General features: G+C 48.7%; 1 protein-coding gene across 1 annotated transcript in view; it reads left to right on the top strand.

Annotated features, from left to right (window-relative positions):
• Positions 1-22,434, top strand: part of Sgsm1 (small G protein signaling modulator 1) — a 57,521-nt gene extending 35,087 nt beyond the window's left edge. The window contains exons 17-23 of the mRNA XM_027955876.2: positions 2,077-2,667; positions 8,452-8,576; positions 10,147-10,229; positions 13,372-13,481; positions 16,008-16,104; positions 18,078-18,245; positions 20,415-22,434. Of these exons, the coding sequence (XP_027811677.2) occupies positions 2,077-2,667; positions 8,452-8,576; positions 10,147-10,229; positions 13,372-13,481; positions 16,008-16,104; positions 18,078-18,245; positions 20,415-20,503 (1,263 nt within the window). The 3' untranslated portion in view covers positions 20,504-22,434. The remainder of the gene's footprint in view (positions 1-2,076; positions 2,668-8,451; positions 8,577-10,146; positions 10,230-13,371; positions 13,482-16,007; positions 16,105-18,077; positions 18,246-20,414) is intronic.
• The last annotated feature ends 979 nt before the right edge of the window (positions 22,435-23,413 follow it).

Genomic DNA, 23,413 nt, shown 5'->3' with positions numbered 1-23,413 from the left:
CCCCCAGGGTAGCGGGCATTGGATGGCCACCATCTACGGGTCCCTCTTTGGTTTGTGTTTTAGCATTTTTATGTGTGTGTGTGTGTGTGTGTGTGTGTGCGCGCGCGCACGCGTGCATTTTTGTTTTATTAGTCCTCCATGACGGTAAATGTACTCTGACATATCATACATACATGGAGTATAGAACACTGAATCCCACCTCTCTCGATATTTTCTTTAATATTATTATTATTCTCACTCTTCTGGTCATACATGACGTAGAGTAACCCTGGTCGTGTGATCATATGTGCATATAGGATAGTAATGTCCGACTCATGCCACCGTCTTCCCCACTCCCCTCCCCTCCCTTCATTCCCCTGGGTCTAATCCAACGGACTTCTATTCTTCCCTGTTGTGTTTTAGCTTTTTATTCTAGCATTCAAAATGCACCTTTTAGCGACACAACTAATACAGTTGTCCCTTGGTATCCAGGGGACTTGTTTGAGGAGCCCCCATGAATACCAAACTCCAGGGATGTGCAGATCCTATGTAAAATGGTGCAGTATTTGCACACAACCTTTGCACAGCCTTCTGTATACTCGAGATGACTTAGAGTCCCCAACACAATGTAAATGCTATTGAAATACTAGCTATATTGAATTTTTTAGGGATAATGACAAGGAATTATTCACATACAAAGAATTATACACACATCCAGCACATATGCGGTCTTTTTTTTTTCCCCAAATATTCTCAATATGCAGCTGGTTGAATCTGTGGATGTGGAATCTGGGGATAATGGGAGACCGACTCCATATGAATCCATTCTCCAGGCAGAACATTAAAACACTGCAGAGAAAGCCAAACTTGCTTCTGTCTTCCATCATCCCCCTGCCTGCCTTGAAAATAACCATCAACAGCCCACTGTGCTCTTCACAACTGAAATATGCAGATAACATGTAGCAGCATTTGGTAGTTTTTAAATTTTTCTACCTAAATGCGATTGTATATATTCCTTGTTGACTTTCCGTTAAACTAGATGAAAACACTTGATTCTATCTCTCTCAATATTAAAGAAAAAGCAAGTTGCAAAGAAAGGTACAGAGGCTGACAACTTTTGTGTAGAAGGGGAAATGTGGATACATGTATGCAATCACATTCATTTTCAAATACAGTGGAAAGAGAAACCAGAACTACCCAAAGTGCTTACCCAGGAGAGAGGAGTGGGGGGGGGGGGGAGCTGTGAGTCCCTGAGGTTGGTTTTCTCATTTTGACTTTGGAATCAAAAAGTTCTAATTTTGACTCTGGGGTTAGATAAACTTTTATACACTGAATGAAAAAGAAATTTAAAAAAAAACTAAGCAACATACAGAATTAACCATAAATCAAGTCATTAGAGAGAAGAAATACTGCAAATGACTTTGGAATGTGGTCTGTGGTCTTTTACTGTCTGTCCTTAGGCCATAAAGACACAAAGAATCACCAATACGTCTTTAAAATGAATTCCACAGATAATTTCATGTGATATGTTTTTTAGCCTGTTCCTGACATTCACTAATTGTTTAGTTTTTTAAAAAGCTCATGGTGAGCCAGGCACAATGGCACACACCTATTTATATCTCACCGTCTCCAGCAGCTGAGGCAGGAGGATTGCAAGTTCAAAACCTGCCTCGGCAACTAAGAGAGGCCCTATGCAACTCAGAGAGACCCCGTCTCTAAATAAAATATATAAAAAATAGCTGGGGACGTGGCTCAGTAGTTAAGCACCCCTGAGTTCAATTCCCAGTGCAAAAAAAAGAAAAAAGAATTCATGGTGAAAGTCTATATGATGCATTACAGTTCCCTGGTAGCCCTCTTCAGAGGGCTGTAATGCTTTCTTGTTATTTCTGAATTATTCATGCATATATAAGCGCGTATCACTTACTTGTTACAAATGGAGCACAAAATACACTTTTCCCGCTGTATAGTATTCCAGTGCATGCAAATTCCATCCTGAAACCAATCCCCAGTTGTTGAGTATCAGATTGCTGCTGGACAGTGTCGCCATGGACACCCAGCTGTCCTGTTCACCTCTGTCCCTGTTCACCTTCTGCTCAGGTGTTTGAGTCCGTGGATGAGGCAGAGCAGGTGGAAGGAGAAGGCCGACTGGAGGAGAAACAACCCAAGGTCCACAACGGGAACCTAGAAAACGGCCCGTGCTCCCCAGACTCTGGCCATCCATCTTCCCACAACTTTTCCTCTGGCCTCTCGGAGCACTCGGAGCCCAGCCTCAGCACCGAAGACAGCGTCCTGGACGCCCAGCGGAGCGCGCCCCCGGCCCTTCCACCTGGGGACAGCAGCGTGGACGACGGGCAGAGCAGCGAGGCCACCACCTCAAGGGACGAGGCCCCTCGCGAGGAGCTGGCAGTGCAGGACCGATTGGAGAGCGACAGCCTGGCCAATGGGAGCCTGGACGAGTTCATGTCCATCGCCGGCAGCATGGACGTGGCCCTGCCCGAGAAGGACGGTGCGGCAGGGGAGGGCTGGCGGGGCTGCGAGGCCGAGAAGCGCAGCCAGGCGGACAGCGAGGACAACCTCTCGGAGGAGCCCGAGATGGAGAGCCTCTTCCCCGTCCTGGCTTCCCTGGTCGTGACCACTTCTGCCAACAATGAGGCGTCCCCCGTGTCGTCCAGCGGCGTCACCTACTCCGTAAGTCACCAGGACTCTCCTCCATCCCGCTGCAGGGGTGGGGCAGAGAGACCCAGCCCTAGAGCTGCGGCTGCTTGGTTTCCTTTCCCCGTCACCGTCAGCGGGATTCACTGCACACACCCGGGTTGGGAGAGAGGAGCATCCCTAATCTAAAAACCCAGACTCCAAAGTGCCCAAGCTCAGTGGCCAGAACCTGTTATTCCAGCTGCTTGGGAGGCTGAGGCAGGAGGATCCCTGAGCCCATGAGCTGGAGGCCATCTTGGGGAGCAGAGCAAGACCCTCTCTTCAAAAACAAAACAGAATCTATTCAGCAGAGGACTCCATACCCCAAACCCAGTTACCAACTTAATCCAACAAACAGAAAACTCCACATCTGGGATGGGCTGCAGTCAGAAGGCACAGAGTTATTCAAAATACTGTAGAAAATTACCTTCGGGGCAGGGGGAGAGGTGCACATGAAGCATAAGTGGATTCATGTGTAGACACAGGTCCTGTCCCACCATATCTCATCAGGTACAGATATAGACATAGATATAGATGTGTCCCCAAAGCCTAAGCATCCCCAAACACCCCTGGTCCAGAGATTTCAGCCAGGGGATGCCCCACCATGGGGGACTGGGGGACACAGGCTTCACAGTGGGCACTCCCAGGCTCAGACCCCAGCTTTAGCAAATCCCTTGAGCGCTCCTGCGCCTCGGTCTCCCTATCTGCCTGGCACCTTCTTGAGTTATTTTCAGTTCATACTCTGAAGTCCTGGGTGTGTGGCACACAGTGAGCACATCCGCAGCAGCTCCACAGTCACCTTCATGCTTTTGACTAAGGTCTGACATCCTTTAAATGTGCCAATAAATCCAGGCCAGAAGACATCATCTGAAAGGAAGATGTTCCAAGCCACCCCTGGTGTACACATTTCTTTAAAAGATTTTTTTTTTCCTATTAAAGATGTGCAAGCCCATAATTTAAAGGGTCAAACATCTGGACGAAGCTAACTATGAAAACCATATGTTGGGCTGGGCTCAGTGGTGCACCTGTAGTCCCAGTTGCTCGGGAGGCTGAGGCAGGAGGATCACTCCAGCCTATGAGTTGGAGACCAGCCTGCGCAACGTAGGGAGACCCTGCCTCTTAAAAAAGGAAAGAAAAGAAAAAAAGAAAGGAAGAAAAAGAACAGAACCATGAGCTCGCCCCTCCTCCCCATCAGTCCTCCCCAGGGCGACCATCTTACTTATTGTGCCCTGATGTCTGATTCCACCCCATAGCTCAAACACACTTGTATTATTGCTGTTCGATCTTTTTTTCCCCCAGTTTTAGACATTATCAGTGACCCCCATTATGGAAGCAGATTTTTGGCTCCCACGTCCTTCTCCACCCCAGACCTGTCACTTCACAAGGGACACTAGCCACACCCATCTTTCCAGCACAGCTACGTAATGATCTTGGTTAAATGGTCACTCAGGTTCACAGGATCCTAGGTGTCTCCTCTGGGCCATGAAGTCAGCTGTGTTGACTTTTTTTGCAGAAGAAAAAAAATGTTCTGGATGTGTCTTCATTTGTTTGCTTCCTTTCCTTAGTTTCTTGAATATTTATCACCAATTCACTGCCCCAAATCCTTGCCAGGTTTCTGGATCCCTCCAACATTCAGACTCGGCAGGCTTTGTGTGTGTTCTGTGTGTCTGGAGAGTTCAGCCTGTACCTGAGGCAGGTGTGTCCCCAACCTTCCTCCTGCCCCTGCTCCAGGTCCCTTCCACCTCACTCCAGCCTCTGGCCCCCAGTTTCCCTTCTTCTAACTTGACACCCTTGTTTGGGTGGGGCTCATGCCTCAGTGGTTGTCCCCCATTTGGCTTTTCTTGCCTTCTTATGTGGCGGGCCCCTGGCCTGGGGTCCCCATCTCCGTGTGAAGTGCTTTCCTGAGCAGATGGGCCTCCGTTCATCTGGAGTGAGGCTCATGTGGCCCTCGGTCTTGAAGATATTTGTACTGAATATGCGACTCCAGATCGCAGTGATTTTTCCTCAGTACAGATGGTCCTCAATTTAGGATGGTTTGATTTATGACTTTTGAAGCTCACAATGGATTTTTTTCCTGGGCTAGTAGTATGTAGTATGATCTTTTCTCTTGATTGCTGGACAGCGGCAGTGACCACAGCTGGCAGTCAGCAGCACCATCATAAGGACAAAACACCCCCATACTGCAGAGCGCACTGTGCAGTGAAGCCCTGCAGCGCTCCTTATGACACAGGGGTCAGGCCTCAGCCCCATCCTAAGTCAGGACACCTCTGGGCTTTGAAGACACTGTTGCACTTTCTTCCAGTTGCCTTCGCTACTGTTAGCAAGTCAGGGAGCTGACTGTCATCTCTGCAAAGACAACCTCCGTCCTTCTCTAAGATTCTCTTTCAATGTGTTGTCACTGTGTGCCATTATGTGACTAAGTGTAGCTGTCTTTTTCTATTTCCCAGCCAGAGTCTGTGTATGCATCTGTGAATTGATGTCTTTAGTTAGTTCTGGAAAATTCTCCTCTAGTATTCATTCAGCTGTTGTTCCCCGTTTTCTGTCTCGTCTGTAGCCTTTGGACCTCCTCACACTCTCCTCTGTGTCTGTTACTGCTCTTTCATTTGACCCTTCTCTGTCTCTCTGCTGAATCCTGGACCTTCTTCAGATCTCTTTTGAATTTACTGATTCTCTTCCAGAGTGTTGGGCTGGGGCTGGGGCTCAGCGGTAGAGCACTCACCTAGCACATGTGAGGCCCTGGGTCCAATCCTCAGCACTACATAAAAAACTAAATAAATAAAATAAATGTATAAAAAATGATAATTATTTACTACTTATTTAAAAACAAAATAAAAGAGTGTCAGATTTTCAGTTAAAGCTGTAGCTCAGGATTATGTACTCCTACAATCCCAGCGGCTTGCAAGGCTGAGGCAGGAGGATCATGACTTCAAAGCCGGCCTCAGCAACCTAGCAAGGCACAAAGCAACTCAGCGACCCTGTCTCAAAATAAAAAATAAGGTCTAGGGATGTGGCTCAGTGGTTAAGGGCCTCTGGGTTCAATCCCTGGTACAAAAAAAAAAAAAAAGATGCAGCTTAGTGGTAGAGCCCTTGCCTAGCATGCACAAGGCCCTGGGTTTGAGCCCCAGGAACGAACACACACACACAGACACACAGTCTAATTTTCTGTTACATGTCTCTAATGAGTGTTTAATGTTTTTTTAAAGTTTCACTTGAATTTTTGCATATATGCTGTGACTGTTTGATTATTTTATAGAGTTGCTATTTCTTTGACCTCTTATTTCTTTAAATATATTAAAAACTTATTTTATCCTCTGTCCCTGATGCTTCCAGTAACAGAGGCTCTTTTGGTTCTAATTCTGCCATCTTGTGTTCATGCCAGCTGTTATTTGGGGTCCTCTTTCTCTGAGCATCTTGTGGTGTTTGAACATACGCTAGTATTTCATGGAGTGTTATCTGTTGAGGCCTAGGTGAAAGGTTGATTCCTTCCTTTGCCTCATCCCAGTCCCAGAGGCCTAACAAATCTGAGATAACTTTAAATTCTCCAGTCTTTCAGACCACCCAGGCAGTGGGAATTGGGTTAGAAACCTGCATGAGTTATAAACTTGATTTGGGGCTTAATTATCCAGGGAGATAGCTTTTACACTGAATTTGGCATCTGTGTTCAAAGGGCAATCAAGCAGTTACGTTCAGGCCCCAGAAGGTGAGCAAGCTATTTCATAGGTTTCCCTTACTGAGGCTGTGGCTCTTTGGGGTGCTGTGTTGCTGCGGAAGGTCTTTTTTTTTTTTTTTATTGGTTGTTCAAAACATTACAAAGCTCTTGACATGTCATATTTCATACATTAGATTCAAGTTGGTTATGAACTCCCAATTTTACCCCAAATACAGATTGCAGAATCACATCGGTTACACATCCACATTTTTACATAATGCCCTATTAGTAACTGTTGTATTCTGCTACCTTTCCTATCCTCTACTATCCCCCCTCCCCTCCCCTCCCATCTTCTCTCTCTACCCCATCTACTGTAATTCATTTCTCTACTTGTTTATTTTCCCATTCCCCTCACAACCTCTTATATGTAATTTTGTATAACAATGAGGGTCTCCCTCCATTACCATGCAATTTCCCTTTTCTCTCCCTTTCCCTCCCACCTCATGTCTCTGTTTAATGTTAATCTTTTCTTCCTGCTCTTCCTCCCTGCTCTGTTCTTAGTTGCTCTCATTATATCAAAGAAGATATTTGGTATTTGTTTTTTAGGGATTGGCTGGCTTCACTTAGCATAATCTGCTCTAATGCCATCCATTTCCCTGCAAATTCCATGATTTTGTCATTTTTTAGTGCAGAGTAATACTCCATGGTGTATAAATGCCATATTTTTTTTTTATCCATTCATCTATTGAAGGGCATCTGGGTTGGTTTTACAGTCTAGCAATTGTGAATTGTGCTGCTATGAATATCGATGTGGCAGTATCCCTGTAGTATGCTCTTTTAAGGTCTTCAGGGAATAGTCCGAGAAGGACAATAGCTGGGTCAAATGGTGGTTCCTGAACAGACACTTCTCAGAGGAGGACATACAGTCAATCAACAAGTACATTAAAAAATGCTCACCATCTCTAGCAGTCAGAGAAATGCAAATCAAAACCACCCTAAGATACCATCTCATTCCAGTAAGATTGGCAGCCATTATGAAGTCAAACAACAACAACTCCTGGCGAGAATGTGGCGAAAAGGGTACTCTTGTACATTGCTGGTGGGACTGCAAACTGGTGCGGCCAATTTGGAAAGCAGTATGGAGATTCCTGGGAAAGCTGGGAACGGAAGGTCTCTTACTAGGACTCACCTTGGCAAGGACTATAGATGATTGAATCCAAGCCTGATTTCTCTGGTTTGGCAGCTACCCTCAAGGCAAAGACAGTTTTAGTATTTTCTTGTTTTTCTAGTTGTTTTCTTGTTTTGTTTTATATTATTTTGGGGGTTTTTTTGTTTGTTTGGTTGTTTGTTTGTTTCGGTACCAGGAATTGAACTCAGGGGCACTAGGCCACTGAGCCACATCCCCAGCCCTGTTTTGCATTTTATTTAGAGACAGGGTCTCACTGAGTTGCTTAGGGCCTCGCTGTTGCTGAGGCTGGCTTTGAACTCATGATCCTCCTGCCTCAGCCTCCTGAGCTGCTGGGATGACAGGTGTGTCCTACTGGGCCCTGCTCTAGTTCATTTTTGATCCTGAATTCTCCTTCCTTTCTTGCTGATTATTGAGCCATTACATCAGTCTATGACCACAGGATCTGGTCTAATACGGTACCAGACTTGGACCGGGGTTCAGTTCCTTCACCCTTCTGCAGTTTTCTATGGGTGTGGGGGGGCACTTCCAGCTAAACTCCAAGTCTTGTTTGTTTTGTCTTGTTTTGGTTGAAATTTTAGTTTAGATGGACACCATACCTTCATTTATTTATTTTTATGTGTTGCTGAGGAACCAACCAGGGCCTCACACCTGCTAGACAAGTGCTCTAGCACTGGGCTACAACCCCAGCCCAAGTCTTGATTTTTTTTTTAGTAAAATGGGGATAATGATTTTGTGCATTTCGTGAAATTGTTTTATTTTAAAAGGAACAGAACATACAAACTCAAAGAGGCTTTCCCAGAAAGTGTGCAAATAAACCCCAGCTGGCCCTGGCAGGAGATCTTCTCTTCCCTGTCCACAGGAAAGGGTCAGGAAGAGGAAAGGGGTCCTGCCCCCCAGTGGGGAGTTTGGGGATAATCTCTTTTCTTCTCCTGGGCACCCACAGCCGGAGCTGCTGGACCTGTACACCGTGAATCTGCACCGCATTGAGAAGGACGTGCAGAGGTGTGACCGCAACTACTGGTACTTCACACCCGCCAACTTGGAGAAGCTGCGCAACATCATGTGCAGGTGGTGTCCTGGGAGACCTGGGGGAGGGGCGTGGCAGGGGGACCCCGTGGGGCTATGGTGAGCCCAGGTGGAACTTCGGTCAGCCTCTGAAGCTGGTCTGTTTTTAACCCACACTGACAATTAAATAACAACAGTAATGATAAAAGAGAGTGATTATTGAGTGCTTACTGTATACCAGGCACTGTCCCAAGACCCCTACTATCCTCAGCTCATTTATTCCTTCAACAGCTCAATGGAGTAATTATTATGCCCTGTGACAGGATATGGAGACTCAGAGGGGGCCACCCGGTGCTCAGTGTCCTCACTGGACCACAACTCAGGGGGACTCACAGCCACATCTCTATCTAAAATCTGTCCTTTTCTTTCTTTCTTTTAAGCCAAGATCTAAGGCTACTTATTTCTGCTCATTAAAAATTATTATTGGCATCTCTTAAGAAGTAAAACTGGCCCAGGCATATTAAAAATCTGCAGCAATTAAGGATGTCAGAAGGTCCTAAGATGCAAAGAGAAACTTCCTTGTCTCTGCCTGTCAGTGACACTCCCGCAGAAGTAATACCAGCTAGCCACGTGGCAAATATCTTCCATAGCCACATAGATGGTGTTTAATGATCATATAATCTTATGTCATATTCTGTGTACTGCAATATGAGTGTGTATTACATGATATGATGTATTTTAAAGTTTTCAACTGAATGACAGATGTTATATTTAAATGAGAAAAGTGCTGGGGAGGAGGAAGAATAGACTGACTTTTTCTGGTTATGAGCTTAGGGAGAGGTCATGGGGAGCCTCATAGAGGTGGGGACTCTCCAGAGAGACTTGGAGAAAATTTTTTTAAAATGACTGAAGAAACCACTGACCATGGAGTTTAAGGTCACATACCCTCAAATGAGGCTTCCTGGGTCCAGAAACTGCCTCCGCCCCCCACCATTAGGTCTATGACTCTGGGGAAAGCACTTACCTGTCCATGCCTCAGTCTCCTCATCTGTGAAGAGTGGTAATGATGATATTTATTTTATATGAGTATCTTACATGATTATCATAATTTGTATGATTATCTTGAAATATATATCTTTTAAGATATATGATTATCTTAAAAGATACGGTAAATGTGTATCAGGCTAAGTATATAGTAAATACTCAGAAAATACGAGCTCTTATTAATAAGAGGCTGATCAGAGTTTCTGAAAGCGGGACCCCCTAGGGCAAAGGTGCAGGGACGTAACCGTGTGGTTTGTCTGTGGGGAGGGAGACCCCCTGCGTGGCTGGGGAGGAAGAGGCACTGGAGGTGCTGCGTGGGGCTCTGAGATGAATTGGGAGGCGCTGAGTCCTGTACCCCAGTAAAGGAGTCTGGATGTCACCCCACCCAATAGCACCCTTATGAAGGCTTTTGAGCATGCAGTGACCCCCTTGAGCAGGACATTGGGAGGGCCATCCAGGTGGCTGTGCCCAGGTGTCTGGGGAGTGTGAGACAGGATGGGCATGCAGGTGTCGGGCTGAGGGCGCCATCTAGGGGAGGGGTGACAGGAGGTGGCTGATGGCGGTATCACTGGCCCCTGTTCCCTCGTAGCTACATCTGGCAGCACATTGAGATCGGCTATGTCCAGGGCATGTGTGACCTTCTGGCTCCGCTGCTGGTCATCCTGGATGATGGTGAGTGGGTCCCCTCTGCTGTAGACTCGGGGGTCAGATCCTTCCCACTGCAGGGAAGGGAGCGACCCTCACTCAGTGGGTCCATGGAATGAGCCGGGCAGGGGCTCAGGAGACCTGTCTGGGCACCACATCAGGGTCCTAGTGAACAGAGTCCTCCTGCGCCAGGTGTCCAACACCGAGACCCAGCCAGGCCTTTGCTAGCTACCGACTGTACAGACGTGACAGCAGAGAAGAACCAGGCCCAGGTGGCTTAACTGTGAGCGCTACCAGATATTCAGGAAAGATTTAACACAACTTCTTCACAGACTCCTCCAGAAAAAAAAAGGAAAGGAAATGAGCCAGGCCCAAGTTCAATGCCTAGTATCAGGAAGGGAGGAAGGAAGGAAGGAAGGCATCCCAACTCATCTGGGAGGCAGCCCTCGGATAAGTGCTGAGCTCCTTATCACCACCCAACGCCCACACCAGACACAGCCATCACAGGAAGGCTGCATCCCAATATCTTTCATGGATATGAATGCAGAAATCCTCCACAAAATACCAACAGGCTAATTCCAACAAGATATAATAAGTGAAGTGTTTCATTTTGTTTTGTTTTTATGATGCTAGGGTTTTGAGTCCAGGGCCTCACACATGCTGGGCAAGTGCTCTAACACTAAACTATGCCCCCAACAAGAAATAAAAAGGATTACAGTCCATGACCGGGTGGGATTTACCCCAGGGATGCCAAGGGGTTCAACATACAAAATAATAAGCACTCTTCACTACATCAATAAAATTACAGGCAAAAAAAAGTTCATCTTAATAGACACAGAAAAACATGATATAACCAACACCTTTCATGATAAAAACACTCAATGAACTAGGAACAGAAGGGAACTTGACATGACAAGCAATATCTATGGAAAACCCACCGTCAACATCAAACTCAGTGGGAAAGAATGAGCACGTTCCCCTTGGGTCTGGAACAAGATAAAGATGTCTGCTTTCTCCACTGTGGTTCCAGCACGGGCAGGTCAGGAAGGAAGAGAAACCACTGGAGAGGAAGCAGAACTGAGTTCCCAGTTGGCATGACTTTCCTGTAGAAAATTGTACTGAATAAAAAAATATATTAGAACTAATAAATGCATCGATTTTGCAGGATATGAGATCAATAAACCAAAGTCTATAGTGTTTCCATTCAGCCTCCAGAGCTGGTCTTATTTTAACTGATGATTAAATCACAACAACAGGGATGATAACAGAGTGGAATTTGGAACAAGCAATTCCAAAATGAAATGAAGAAAATAGTCCCATTTGCAATAGCATCTATGACACAGGACACTTAGGAACACATATAACGGAAGGGTAAGGAAGGTGCCCTGAAAACTAGAAAACATTCTTGGAAGAAATGGAAGAAAACCTAAATTATAAAAAGTCATTCACGTTCATGGGCTTGAAGACAGAACTGCTAAGGTGGCATTGGCCGCAACATCCCAGCACCACGGAAGAAAGGGAGGGAGGGAGGGAGTCCCCACTCTTAGGCATGGACCTCATGTAGTGACTCCCTCCCAAAGACCCAGTGTGAGAGGGGGTGGGGCTGGAAATGAGAGGAACGTCACAGTGGCGCAACACAGGGTTAGACATTCCCTCTGCAGAGTGACCAGGGCCCACGTCATGTGTCATAAGTCGTGTTCACAATGTGTATCCTGGACAGGATTCAATTAAAATGCCCTTTATCTTTGAGATCTTCCTCCCAAAATCCATAACCTCATCTCACACCAAATTCTCCTGCTCGTAATGGAACATCCTATAAAAATAATACCTGACCAGGACCCTTCAGGACTGTCGAGGACATCAAAAACAAGAAAGCCTGAGAAACTCAGGAGCCCAGAGGAACCTAAGGAGACACGCCAGCTGTGTGTGATGGGCCGGACAGCTGGGGTCCTTCAACAGAGAAAGCACAATAGGTGACTGCTGAGGAAACCAGAATACGGACAGAATCCAGTTAATGACGTATGGGTTTTAGTTCATTAGCTATAACAAATGAGCTGTGCTCCCGCAAAGATATTAATAACAGAGGAAACTGGGTGTGGTCCATGTGAGAAAACTCTGCTGTCTTCTCAGTTTTTCTATAAATCTAAACTGTTGTAAAAATAAAGTCTTAAGCAGGGCATAGGGGTGCCTGCCTATAATCCCAGTGGCTCAGGAATCTGAGGCAAGTTTGAGGCCAGCCTCAGCAACTTAGTGAAACCCTAAGCAACTTATCCAGAATCATCTCAAAATAAAAAATAAAAATGGGCTGGGGATGTGGCACAGTGGTTAAGCACCCCTATGTTGAATCCTTGGTTCCAATAAATAAATAAATCAGAGTGTTTAAACAATGAATGAAATCCCACTGTCCTTGGGAAATTTTCCAGTCTAGCATAGCTCTCCTCAAAATTATCAATTATTTAGCGAGAGAAAATAAAATCTACCATTTTTCAAATAAGTTTGTGACTCACTGGATGGTATGAATCAGGTTTCTTTCTCTGCTACAGGACTTCTCAGAGCCTTTACTTTTTAAATATATGAATGCATGGGTATTCTAAGCAGCAGATAATCTGAGCAGCATTTTCCAAAGTAATTTGAAACTCTGCATGTTGTCTATAAAAGCCCTTCCGATACTCAGAGTTGGTGCTTGAGGACAGTGGTTCTCAGACTTGGAATTTCCAGTGGAACTTCTAATTGTAGTTGAACACAATACTTTTATTTTAATGTGGTGCTGAGGATTGAACCCAGGGCCTCGCACATGCTAGGCGAGAGTCTACCGCTGAGCCACAGCCACAGCCCCTCCAGTAGAATTTCAAAAAAGAAAAAAAAAATGTACAAACAAAACACTGCCAACTTTTTACTGGAGCAAATAGAGGCCTTTTGAAAAGAGCCTCGGCTACACCATCATTTCCTAAACAAGGGTGCCAAGAGCTCCTGGGTGAGAAGCACACGATTCCCCTCAGGTTGGAGAGCTTCCCTTGGAACCCAATCCAGCGGGCCTTCCGCGGTCCCCATGTTCCCCCCCTGGCTGTGGACGCTCTGACCCAGCCCTGGGCTTAGCACTTCCCCCGGGGAGCTGGGGGCCTCGGGCAGTGGTACCACTAACATTTGTCCCTCGCACGCTGTGCCCCAGAGGCCCTGGCCTTCAGCTGCTTCACAGAGCTCATGAAGAGGATGAACCAGAACTTTCCCCACGGAGGCGCCATGGACACGCACTTTGCCAACATGAGGTCGCTGATCCAGGTATGACCGGCATCTAGTCCTGCTTCCAGCTCTTTGGGGACCAGTAGGTATCGCTCCATGACTTAGGATTGAGCAACTTGGGGTCAAGGTGCATTTGAACCCTATTTCTGCTTCTCACTGGCTAGAAAATCTAGGCTTTTATCTTTCTGGGCCTCAGTTTCCTCATCTGGAAAATAGGTTATTTTCCCATTTATATGATTCCCAATGAATTGTTACAGTTATGGAAATGAAATAAAGTAATGCATTTATAGTACTGAGCACAGGGCCTGCAGGGTCCCTGACCAGCAGCAGGAGTGTCACCTAGTAACTTGTTAGAAATGCAGGTCAGTCTTACCTCCCTCTGCCCCCCTGACTCAGAGACATGGAGCTGAGCCCGACAGTCTGTGTCATATGAACCCCTCAGTGACTCCGTGCAAGCTGAAGTGTGCAGGTGCTATGAAAAATGCCAGCCCTTCAGCACCCACCATCTGCTCCCAGAAGAATTGAGACATTCGCTACTTTGAGTGGAAGTAATGGAAATGTATCAGCCTTAGCAAATGACAGGGAAATGTCACTACCTGGGCACCTTCAATGACATTGCAGCAGTGATCAAGTTAATCCTGAGTACTTTTTTGGTGAAGCTAAAAAATGTCACCAAATATTTTAGACATAAGAGAAATGATGATACGATGAGTGTCCAAAGCATTTACCATAGATTTCCAGCCCTCATGTGTCCCTGTGGATGGCATGTCCTCATTCTTGTCCTCCTAGTGGTGACCCCTTTCTAGGATGTGAAGCTTGTAATTAAAAGACTTTCACAAAAATCCTCCTACTGTGTATGCACTGCCGTGGGGCTGCTTCCCCAGGGCTCATGTAAGGTGCAGGAATAGTCTTGACTGGCGTCGGTCTGGCAGCGTGTCTGTGCAGGGGGCAGGTCTGCTGCACTCCTCAAGGGTGCAGGTCACTGCCTCTTCCCTGAAACTCAGCTTCCACTCTAGGAGTCTCGCACATAGGCCCACGTCATTCGTAGCCCTTTTCCTGTTGGTGGACACTTAGTTTATTTCCATTTGTTTTGTTTTGTTTTGCTTTTGCTTTGGGGATTTGCAAGTTTGCTTTTGGCCTTTACAAATGGTGCTGTTAAGAAATTCTGTGCACATCTCCTCCTGCATGCACAAGCTGTGCTGGGGCTTCATTGGACACGGCTAGATCATTCTCCAAAGCCATCAGTTGTCCCAAGAAGGTTTTTTTGTTTTGTGTGTGTGTGTGTGTGTGTGTGTGTGTGTGTGTTTCAGTCCTGGGGATCAAATCCAAGACCTTGCTCATGCTAGACAAGTGCTACACTCCCAGGCATTTTTTGTTTTTTAAATCTTGAGACAGGGTCTCACTAAGTTGCTGAGGCTGACCTTGAACTTGCCCTAGATCTTCCTGCCTCCCTGGATCCTGAGCCTCCTGCCTTGTGCACTGCCACACCCAATAGTGAGATTCCTTGACCCAAGTCACCCTTACCTGACCTGTCACACTTCTTCCTTTTGGCCAGTCTCCTGGGTGCACTTGCAGCAGTGTGTGGTGATGTCTGCAGCAGTCCGGCTGCAGCAAAATAACCGGGGGGTGACGAACAACTTGTGTACGTTGATACAGCAGGAGAGGGAGCCGTTTATTGTAGGACAGGAGTGGTATTTATACATTCCACACAGTTTACACAAACCACTCCCTCTGGCATTTTGCCAGGCGCCATCCAGACTTGTTTACAGACTCTAACAGATGTCATCTGTGTTTTTCTGAACAGTTCCAAGGAAGATCCGTCCTTCTCCCTTTGGAGTCATTTGGGTCGCTCTCTGTGGATTCCCTGTCCTAGTGCTGCTCTCTTTATTTGGGTGCCTTCTGCACCCTTAAGACTCCTGCAGCGCGTGCTGCCCTTCTCTTCCCGCAGACTCTTTCAGAGCTGCTGTTCCTCTGAGCACAGTGTCTGATTCCCGCAGGTCTCTGCCCTCTGTTTTCTAACAGCCACGGTTTGTTGGTCCATTCATCTTTTGGTGGATGTCGGACTGGTTTCCATTGGCCGTTTTGAACAGTGCTGCTGTGCGGTCCATGGTCAGATTATTCCACGGACTGTTGAGGAGTCTCATGGGACGGTGCCTAGGGAGGACCTGCTGGATCGCGCGGCAGCTCTGTGTTTAACTTTTTGAGAAGCTGCCAAAATGTTCTCCACAGCAGCTGCCCCAGTTACCAGAGCAGTGGAGGGGGCTCCAGCTTCTCCTGATCCTCGCCAGCACTTGTTATTATCTGTCACTGATTGAGCCATCCCAGGAGTGTGAGGTGGCGTCTCCTGCGGTTTTCATTTGGCTAAAGATGCCAAGCGTGCTGTGTGTGCTCATGGCCACTTGGAAGTCTCTGGAGAAACGTCTACTCACAGTCTTTGTCCACTTAAACCCCACCTGGTTGCTGAGGGCTGTCTGGTGACGGCTTGTGCCGTCCTTGACCCAGCGGTCCCCTCTTGTTCCAACCTTTCTCTGGAGCTGATACCACCGCTTTTTCTTCCTCTAACAGATCCTGGACTCGGAACTCTTTGAGCTGATGCATCAGAACGGGGACTACACCCATTTCTACTTCTGTTACCGCTGGTTCCTGCTGGACTTCAAACGAGGTACCCGCTTCAAACCAGGGCCTTGTCCCAGGCTTTCTGAGCAGGACCTCGGAGGAGGCGCTAGGGCAGAGGCGAGGCTGAGTGGGTGCTGGGCCAAGGCAGCAAAGGGATCAGCATGTTGGTCACTTGCACTGACAGCTTCTGCCACTTCTTTTTGCCTGACCTTGCAAACACACTGCATGGGGACTGGGACAGTCCCACTTCACAGATGGGAAAACTGAGGCTGAGGAAGATTTAATCCAGAACAAGGAAGAGCAGAGCCAGCCATCTGAGCCCATTCTCTCCACCCCCAGGGCCACCTCTTCTTCCACTCAGTGCTGCTTAGCAAAGACTCTCAAACCCACGGAATAGAGGGTGCTTTGTGCATGTGTCATACATGACTCAGAAGTGACGTCACTTCTAGATGCACGGCTGTTATGCACATTGGGGTGATATGATAATAAGAATGACTCACATTTGGAGGGGTTTACTAAGTGCCACCCACTTGGGTGTCTTATCTCTGTCTTTTACTCTCACCAGTATCAGCCCCCCCTACAGACGGCTCCTTTTTGTCCCCAGACCATTAATAAGTGGAACTTATCTCAGAAATGCAGATTATTTACATATGAAAAGCACTCAGTGTAACACATGGTATCCATAGAGTAAGGGGAAAAAAGAACATGATCACTCAACACATGACATAGAAAAAGCATTTGGCAGTGAAACAAAAAAGCTTTTGACAAAATCTAATCCTTCAGGACAAACCAACCAACCAGGAGTAGAGGGGCTTCCACCAGAAAAATGGGAAGCCACAGTGACCCAGCTGCCATCACATGATGGTGAAGGGCCACAGCCCCCTGCAATGAGGAGCAGGACGTGGGTGTCCGCTCTGGTCCTGTCCACCCCGCACTCCCGGAAGTGCTGGCCACAGCAGCTATGCAGGCTGGGGCCAGGCTGCAGCTCAGTGGTAGGGCGCTTGCCTTGCATGAGCGGGGCCCTGGGTTCGATCCCCAGCACCACATAAAAAATAAAATAACAGTGTTGTGTCCTACAACTAAATAATTATTTTTTAAAAAGAGCAGTTAGACAAGAGGAAGAAAGAGCCTCCACACTGGAAAGGAAGAAGTAAAAAATCTTCTGTTTGCAGAAAACACAATTGTGTACAAAAAAAAGGATTCAGAAAACCCCAAGGAATCCACCCACACAGCTATTGGAACTAAAGACAAGCTCAGCAAGGTGGCAGGATACACATCAACGTGCAAAAATCAGTGGTATTTTTATACACTAGCAACAAAAAAAATTTAAACTCAGAACAGACACATTAATAAAGCATCAGAAAGAATAAAATACTTAGGAATAAAATTTTATGGATTTTTTTGTTTGTTTTGTTGTTTATTTTTTGTTGTTTTGGTTTGTTTTGTTTTTTGCTACTGTGGATTGAACCCAGGGTCTTAGCCACTGAGCCACATACCCAGCCCTTTTTATTTTTGAGACAAGGTCTCAGTAAGTGGCTTAGGGCCTCCGTTAAGTTGCTGAGGCTGGCCTCAAACTTCCTGTCCTCCTGCCTCAGCCTCCCGAGCCACTGGGATTATGACGTGCATCTACCCATGCAGTTTAAAGGAAGCCTTGGTCTTACCTACCCCTATCTTCCACCTCTTCACTAACCTCAGGCAACAGCCAGCCCTGCCCTGTGCAGGCTGATGGGTAGCAGAGGGTGGGCCCTGGCAGGAGCCAGGGAGGGCACAGGTCCATATCAATCAAACCTGCACCTGCTCGGTTCCTCCACTTGAGCTGGAAGAAACGCAGGAAGCTGTTCTACTGATGAGGGAAACTGAGGCTTCCCAGGGTCAAATGACAGGGTTCTGGGCTCCACATCCTGCCTCACAGCCAGGACACAGGCCCAAGCCCAGTTGGCCCCGGATCCTCGGCAGGAAGGGCAGCCCTGTGAGTGCGTGGCTGACCTGTCATGAGTATGCATGTTGGTGTCCCTGCAGAACTCATCTATGATGACGTCTTCGCCGTCTGGGAGACCATCTGGGCAGCCAAGCATGTCTCGTCCGCCCACTACGTCCTGTTCATCGCGCTGGCTCTGGTGGAAGTCTACCGCGACATCATCCTGGAGAACAACATGGACTTCACAGACATCATCAAGTTCTTCAATGGTACCCTGTGGCGGGGTCATGTCGGGGGTGGGGTTGTCCAGAGGGAGGGGCCAAGGGAGTTGTGCACATTTTTACAGGGGATGTCCCAAAGGATGGGTTGACATCTTGTAATGCTGAGGTCGCATTTTTCTCAAGGACCTGGCAGAGGTTCCTGAGTGTTCAAATCAGGCTCAAGGGTAAAGCCCGGCTCTGCCAGTGACCAGCTGTACCCTGGGCGAGGCCCTTCCCCCTGTCTAAACATCCACTGCCTCATCTGTGAAATGGGGGGCTGCCATGTACAGGAAATGAGGAACAAGGGGGCAGCTGCGTGGCATGAACCAGATACAGCCTTTGAAACCAGACACGTGCAGGGATTTGATTCCAGCTCTGCCCCTTGGGAGCTGTGTGACCTTGTCCAAGTGATTTCACGTCTCTGGGCCTCAGATTCTTCAGGGATAAAATGGTGCTAACATCTCCTCTGACACAGGGAGACCTGGAGGATTAAAGGAGACGATGGATAAGTCTCATCACATGGTCCCTGGCCCATGGAGGGGCCTGAAAAATGAAGCCATTGCTACTGTTATCACCATGCGGCTTAGCATGCATGAGGCCCTGAGAGTTCAAGGGAAGGAAGGGAGGGACGGAGGGAGGAAGGAAGGAAGGAGGAAGGAAGGAAGGAAGGAAGGAGTAGCTCCAGCTACAACTCCACCCCCTCTTAAATTAAGGGGGAAAAATAACCACCTATGATCTCACCTTGGAAACATAATCGGTTTTTTTTAATGTAAACTTTTAATTTTGGAATAATTTTGGATTTTATTCATTCATTTGGCATTTAGAACTCTTTCAGATTCACAAACATGTTGCAGAGAAAGTATGTAGAGTTGGTGATAGGTTTTGCCCAGTTTTGCCTGATTCTGATCCATCTGTCAAGACCGAGAACTTCACATTGCTTACACAGCTGCAGACTTCCTTGGGTCTCATCTGGCTTGTCCCTACTGTGCTCCTTCCCAATAGGAACCACAGTGTATTCATGTTGTTACTAGTTCCATTTCGTTCTTCTATTAACAGTTCAAAAAGCTCTCACATATAACCCTTTGTTACCACCACAGAGTACACCCCGGTGACTGTCCTCTAACTTACTGGACCATTCCTTGTTCTTGGGTGTCTTATTTTCCATTTGAAGATGTGATAGAGAAAGAAAATCAATTCGTATCTTGGTGTCGAGGCTCCCAGGCCCCTCGGCTCAGGGCCACCCAGGGTCTCTGCCCAGCATTTCCATGACATTGTCATCACAGCATCTCAGGCCAAAAGTTCCATTTAGTAAGCAGCTTGGGCCAAGTCACTTAATGAGTTTCCATGTCCTAATAACACAGTAGCCATTGGGGGGGATGCATGTAAATTGAAAGAAAAATCTTTTCTATTTCATTCTTAAGTAAGTCAGTTCCAGGGCTATGTGCGCCTGTTGGACCCACCGTCGCCTCACCAGCCTCCACTCCAGCTACGACTCCACCCCCTTATTTCCTGTTCCTCACATAGTACTTGTTTTTTATCACAGCAGCTGCTAACAACCCACAAGTGGACAGGCGATGTGGTGCTCAGTGGACCGCAGTGTGTCTGGGGCTGACTATCCCACAATGCAGTTCACTATGCAGTCCCGGGGTACCTCGGCCCCCGGTTTGGGAACTGCAGTCTTGGTGCTTTTCTCTTTGCCCCATAAATGGTTCCTCCATGGCAAATGTCCACTCTGTTTAGAGGTTTGAAGATCTGACCTCAGGAAAAAAACATTTTTCTTCTCTTTTTCTCCCTCCCTCCCCACCATGCCCCCTTTCTCCCTCTGTCCTTCCGTCCCTCTGTCCCTCCATCCCTCCCTCTGTTGCTTCCTTCATCTCCATGTCATCGGAAGCACCAATCTTGTGCCCATCTGTGCTCTTTTCTTGAAGGTTCCCCTTCGTCTCTCTGTGGGACCGGGGTGGACAGACGAACACTTTTCCCAGCACACGCTGTGGACCAACACTGCCTCATTTTGTCTCCATGGCAACCTGGAGCGATGGCCCTGTGACCTCCCCAGATGAGGGAACTGAGGCAGGCGGTGCAGGCCCTGCCCAGGGTCTCTGCCCGCACGGTCTGTGTGATGGGGCTGTCCCTGAGGGGGCAGGAAGCAGCTCCTGAGCACGCCTTCTGCTCTTTCAGAAATGGCCGAGCGACACAACACCCGGCAGGTGCTGCAGCTGGCCCGGGACCTCGTGTACAAGGTGCAGACCCTGATTGAGAACAAGTAGAGGGCGCCACCCGTGCCCGCCCTTCTCCCACCCTCCTTTCCTCTGGTGAGCCCGGCCTGGGCGCCCGCCCTGGAGTCTGCTCATGAACGTGGCTCCTGTGCCCAGAGAAAGGGCCCTGCTTTGGCCGCGGGCAGGTGGGTCCAGGTCAGTCCAGCCTTACGTTTTCCTGTTTGACCAAAGATTGACCAAGCCTGAGGCCTCCGCCACGGGTCTGGCTGCAGATGGACAGAGGAGGCCTCTTCCCTCTGCCCTGTCTGTCCCCCAACCCTTCCTCATCTGTACAGAAGAGCTCTGGAGAGGTCTCTGGGGCTCCCACTGTGCCCTCAAAGCGGCCTTTGGAGACATCCAAGAACATGCTGGAAGGCTGGCCTACGGGGGCCCCTCCCGCAGCGCTGCCTTGGAGGTCCGCGGGTTCCTGGTGGCGGGCTGCCCCACACATCTAGGATGCTGAGCGGCCTCCTTGGCTTCCACCCAGATGCCAGGAGCTCTGTCCCCACCTCATGCCTGTTGTGACAATCCCAAATGTCCAGAACATCCCTGGATGTCCCCTGCAGGGCAGAATTGTCCCCATTTGAGATGTCTCCCCTGCCTCTCTGTTTTGCCAAGCCATCCTCTGTCCTGAGGCCTCCCCCAAGAGAAAGGGCGCACGGGGTCCTTCCCAGGCTCCCCTGGACTCTGGGGCTGCTCTGCTGCATTAGCTTGTTTTCCCTCCTCGACGCGATGCCAGGAGACACTTCTTTTCTTCTTTTCAAGAAAAGCATCTTCCTGCAAGTAGCTAGAGTCTGAGGACTTCTGTGGGCGCCAGGTCCAGGCTCTGCAGGGCTCTGTGCACCTCAAGGCCGGACGGGGTCCCCTCCCAGTGCCTCTTCCTGGGGGAGACCTCACTGGGCCTGGTGCGCAGAGGCCTACGGGGAGAGCCTGGTTCAGGGGGCCGACCTTTCCCTAAGCGCTTTGTTCACTCAGGACAAAGGAGGGAAATGAGACGGGATTGGCCAGGGCAGGGCTGGCTTCTGTTGTCCTTGGGGAGCATCTGCTGATAAGCGGGGCCCAGGGCCATGGCTGGGTCCAGGAAGAGTCCCCTGTGCACCTGCCCATCAGGGACACAGTCTACAGACACCGAGCTTCAGCACCTGCCCCTGCCCTCAGGCAGAGCAGCCGGCCAGCTCTCCCATCAAAGAACAGACCTGGACAGGCCAGAGAGCAGGAGGCTGGGCGGAAGCTCCTCCCACTAGACCTGCTGCCTCTGGGGTCACCAAGGGCCACCTGCAGCTTGGGATGGGAGGAAGTGGGGAAGTGGATTTAAGATCTGAGAGGCTGCAACCAGGTGGGGAGAGTCTCTCCTGCCTCCCTTCCTCCTGCTGCATCTGTCCTCCGCCCTCCCCCGAGGGGACAGGATGGAGAGAGGCCTGGCTGCTGCCTGAGGAGAGTCCCATGGGAGTCACCTTCGCCCCACCCAGCTCCTGCTCTGCCCCACCATAGCAGGAAGGGGAGGGGACAGCCTGGTCCCCAGCTTCCCAAGACAGAGGGGCCTGTGGGACAGAAGTGCACTTTACCACTCAGCAGTTCTCTACGGGGGATGGTACTGAGCACAGCCCAGGCCCCAGGCCTCCCGAGTCCTATTTATTTTTTTATCAGAAAGTCTCAAAGTACAGCACAAGGTCTCTCCTCTGCCTCCCCTGTGGCGTGCCGAGTGTCTGTGGTTGTAGTTTGGAGTGACTTTATATTTACACAGTTTACCTGCTCTCATTCAGACTTCGTTGGTTGTGTGTGTCTGTGTCTGTGTCTGTGTGTCCTGGAGCTGAACGTGAGAGACCCTGTCTGTGAGCTGCCCTCTTTTCCTTTCCCCAGTGTTGGCCACATATCTTATAAATGTTTACTGGAGAATTGTGTCTATATGTGGAGAGAAAATATATATGAGCAGAGAAACATAAGTCTGCATTATGTTTTCTTTTGTTTGGAGAAATTTTTTTAATCCGATGGTTTCCATACTGTGCCCTTGCACCCTGCACACATGGGGAGCTGCTGGGTTTTCTCTGGAAAGGTCGATTCAGGTGAAGCACTTCTCGCCTCGTATATCAGCTAGCAGTCCCCCCAGCAGTGCTGCGTGACAATACCTGAAACGTGGTGGTTCCAGGTAGCCTTTTATGTAGCTCTGGGTCTGTGGGTCCAGCCAGGGAGGCCTTCTGATCTTGGCTGGACTTCTTCATGCGTCTGTGGTCAGCTGATGGCCAGAGAATCAAACACTGCTGACAGTTGGCTGGCTGGTGGCTCGGGCAGGGGGAGCTGGGCCACACGTCCTCCTCTGGCAGGCCATCTAGGCTCTTCCGCAGGCCCTGATGGCAGGTTCCCAGAGGGCAAGCGGAAGGCGCCACCCCTGGGCTTCGCTGGCACAAAGTCATTTGTGCCACATTCTGGGCAGAGTTCAGATGCGAAGGTGGAGATGCAGACTCTGCTGCTCATGGGCGGCTTTGAAAAGCGACATTGGAAAGGAGCGTGGGCACCAGCAGGAACATGCCGTCAGCTCTCGGGGGGCCACTTCTGCAGATTCAGCCAACCTCGGACAGGAAGTTAAACACTGGCAAAAGGAAACCAACCCTGCTCTGCTCTGAGCACATTCCCCGAGCAGCACGGCACAGCACCCGTTCCCACAGCGTTAGGAGGGCACGCCCTGTGTTGTAAACCCGGCCTCAGGACTTAGGTGACATGTACTGTCACACGCACAGCTACCTGCCCACGCTGCCCACTTTACATGGAGACTTGAGCAGCCTGGGATTTGGGTGCCCACAGGGTCCTGGAATCAGTCGCCCATGGGTACCAAGGCCCACATGGTGAGCCATTAGACACAGGCCCTTCCCCCAAGTCACCACCTCGGTGTCCCTGCTGCTGAGTGGTTCCTCGCCCACCTCCAAT

The sequence above is a fragment of the Marmota flaviventris genome, chromosome 1, assembly GCF_047511675.1.
Source record: "Marmota flaviventris isolate mMarFla1 chromosome 1, mMarFla1.hap1, whole genome shotgun sequence".
Taxonomy (NCBI): domain Eukaryota; kingdom Metazoa; phylum Chordata; class Mammalia; order Rodentia; family Sciuridae; genus Marmota; species Marmota flaviventris.
The sequence above is the reverse complement of the archived record's forward strand: the minus strand, read 5'-3'. Positions and strand labels throughout refer to the sequence as shown.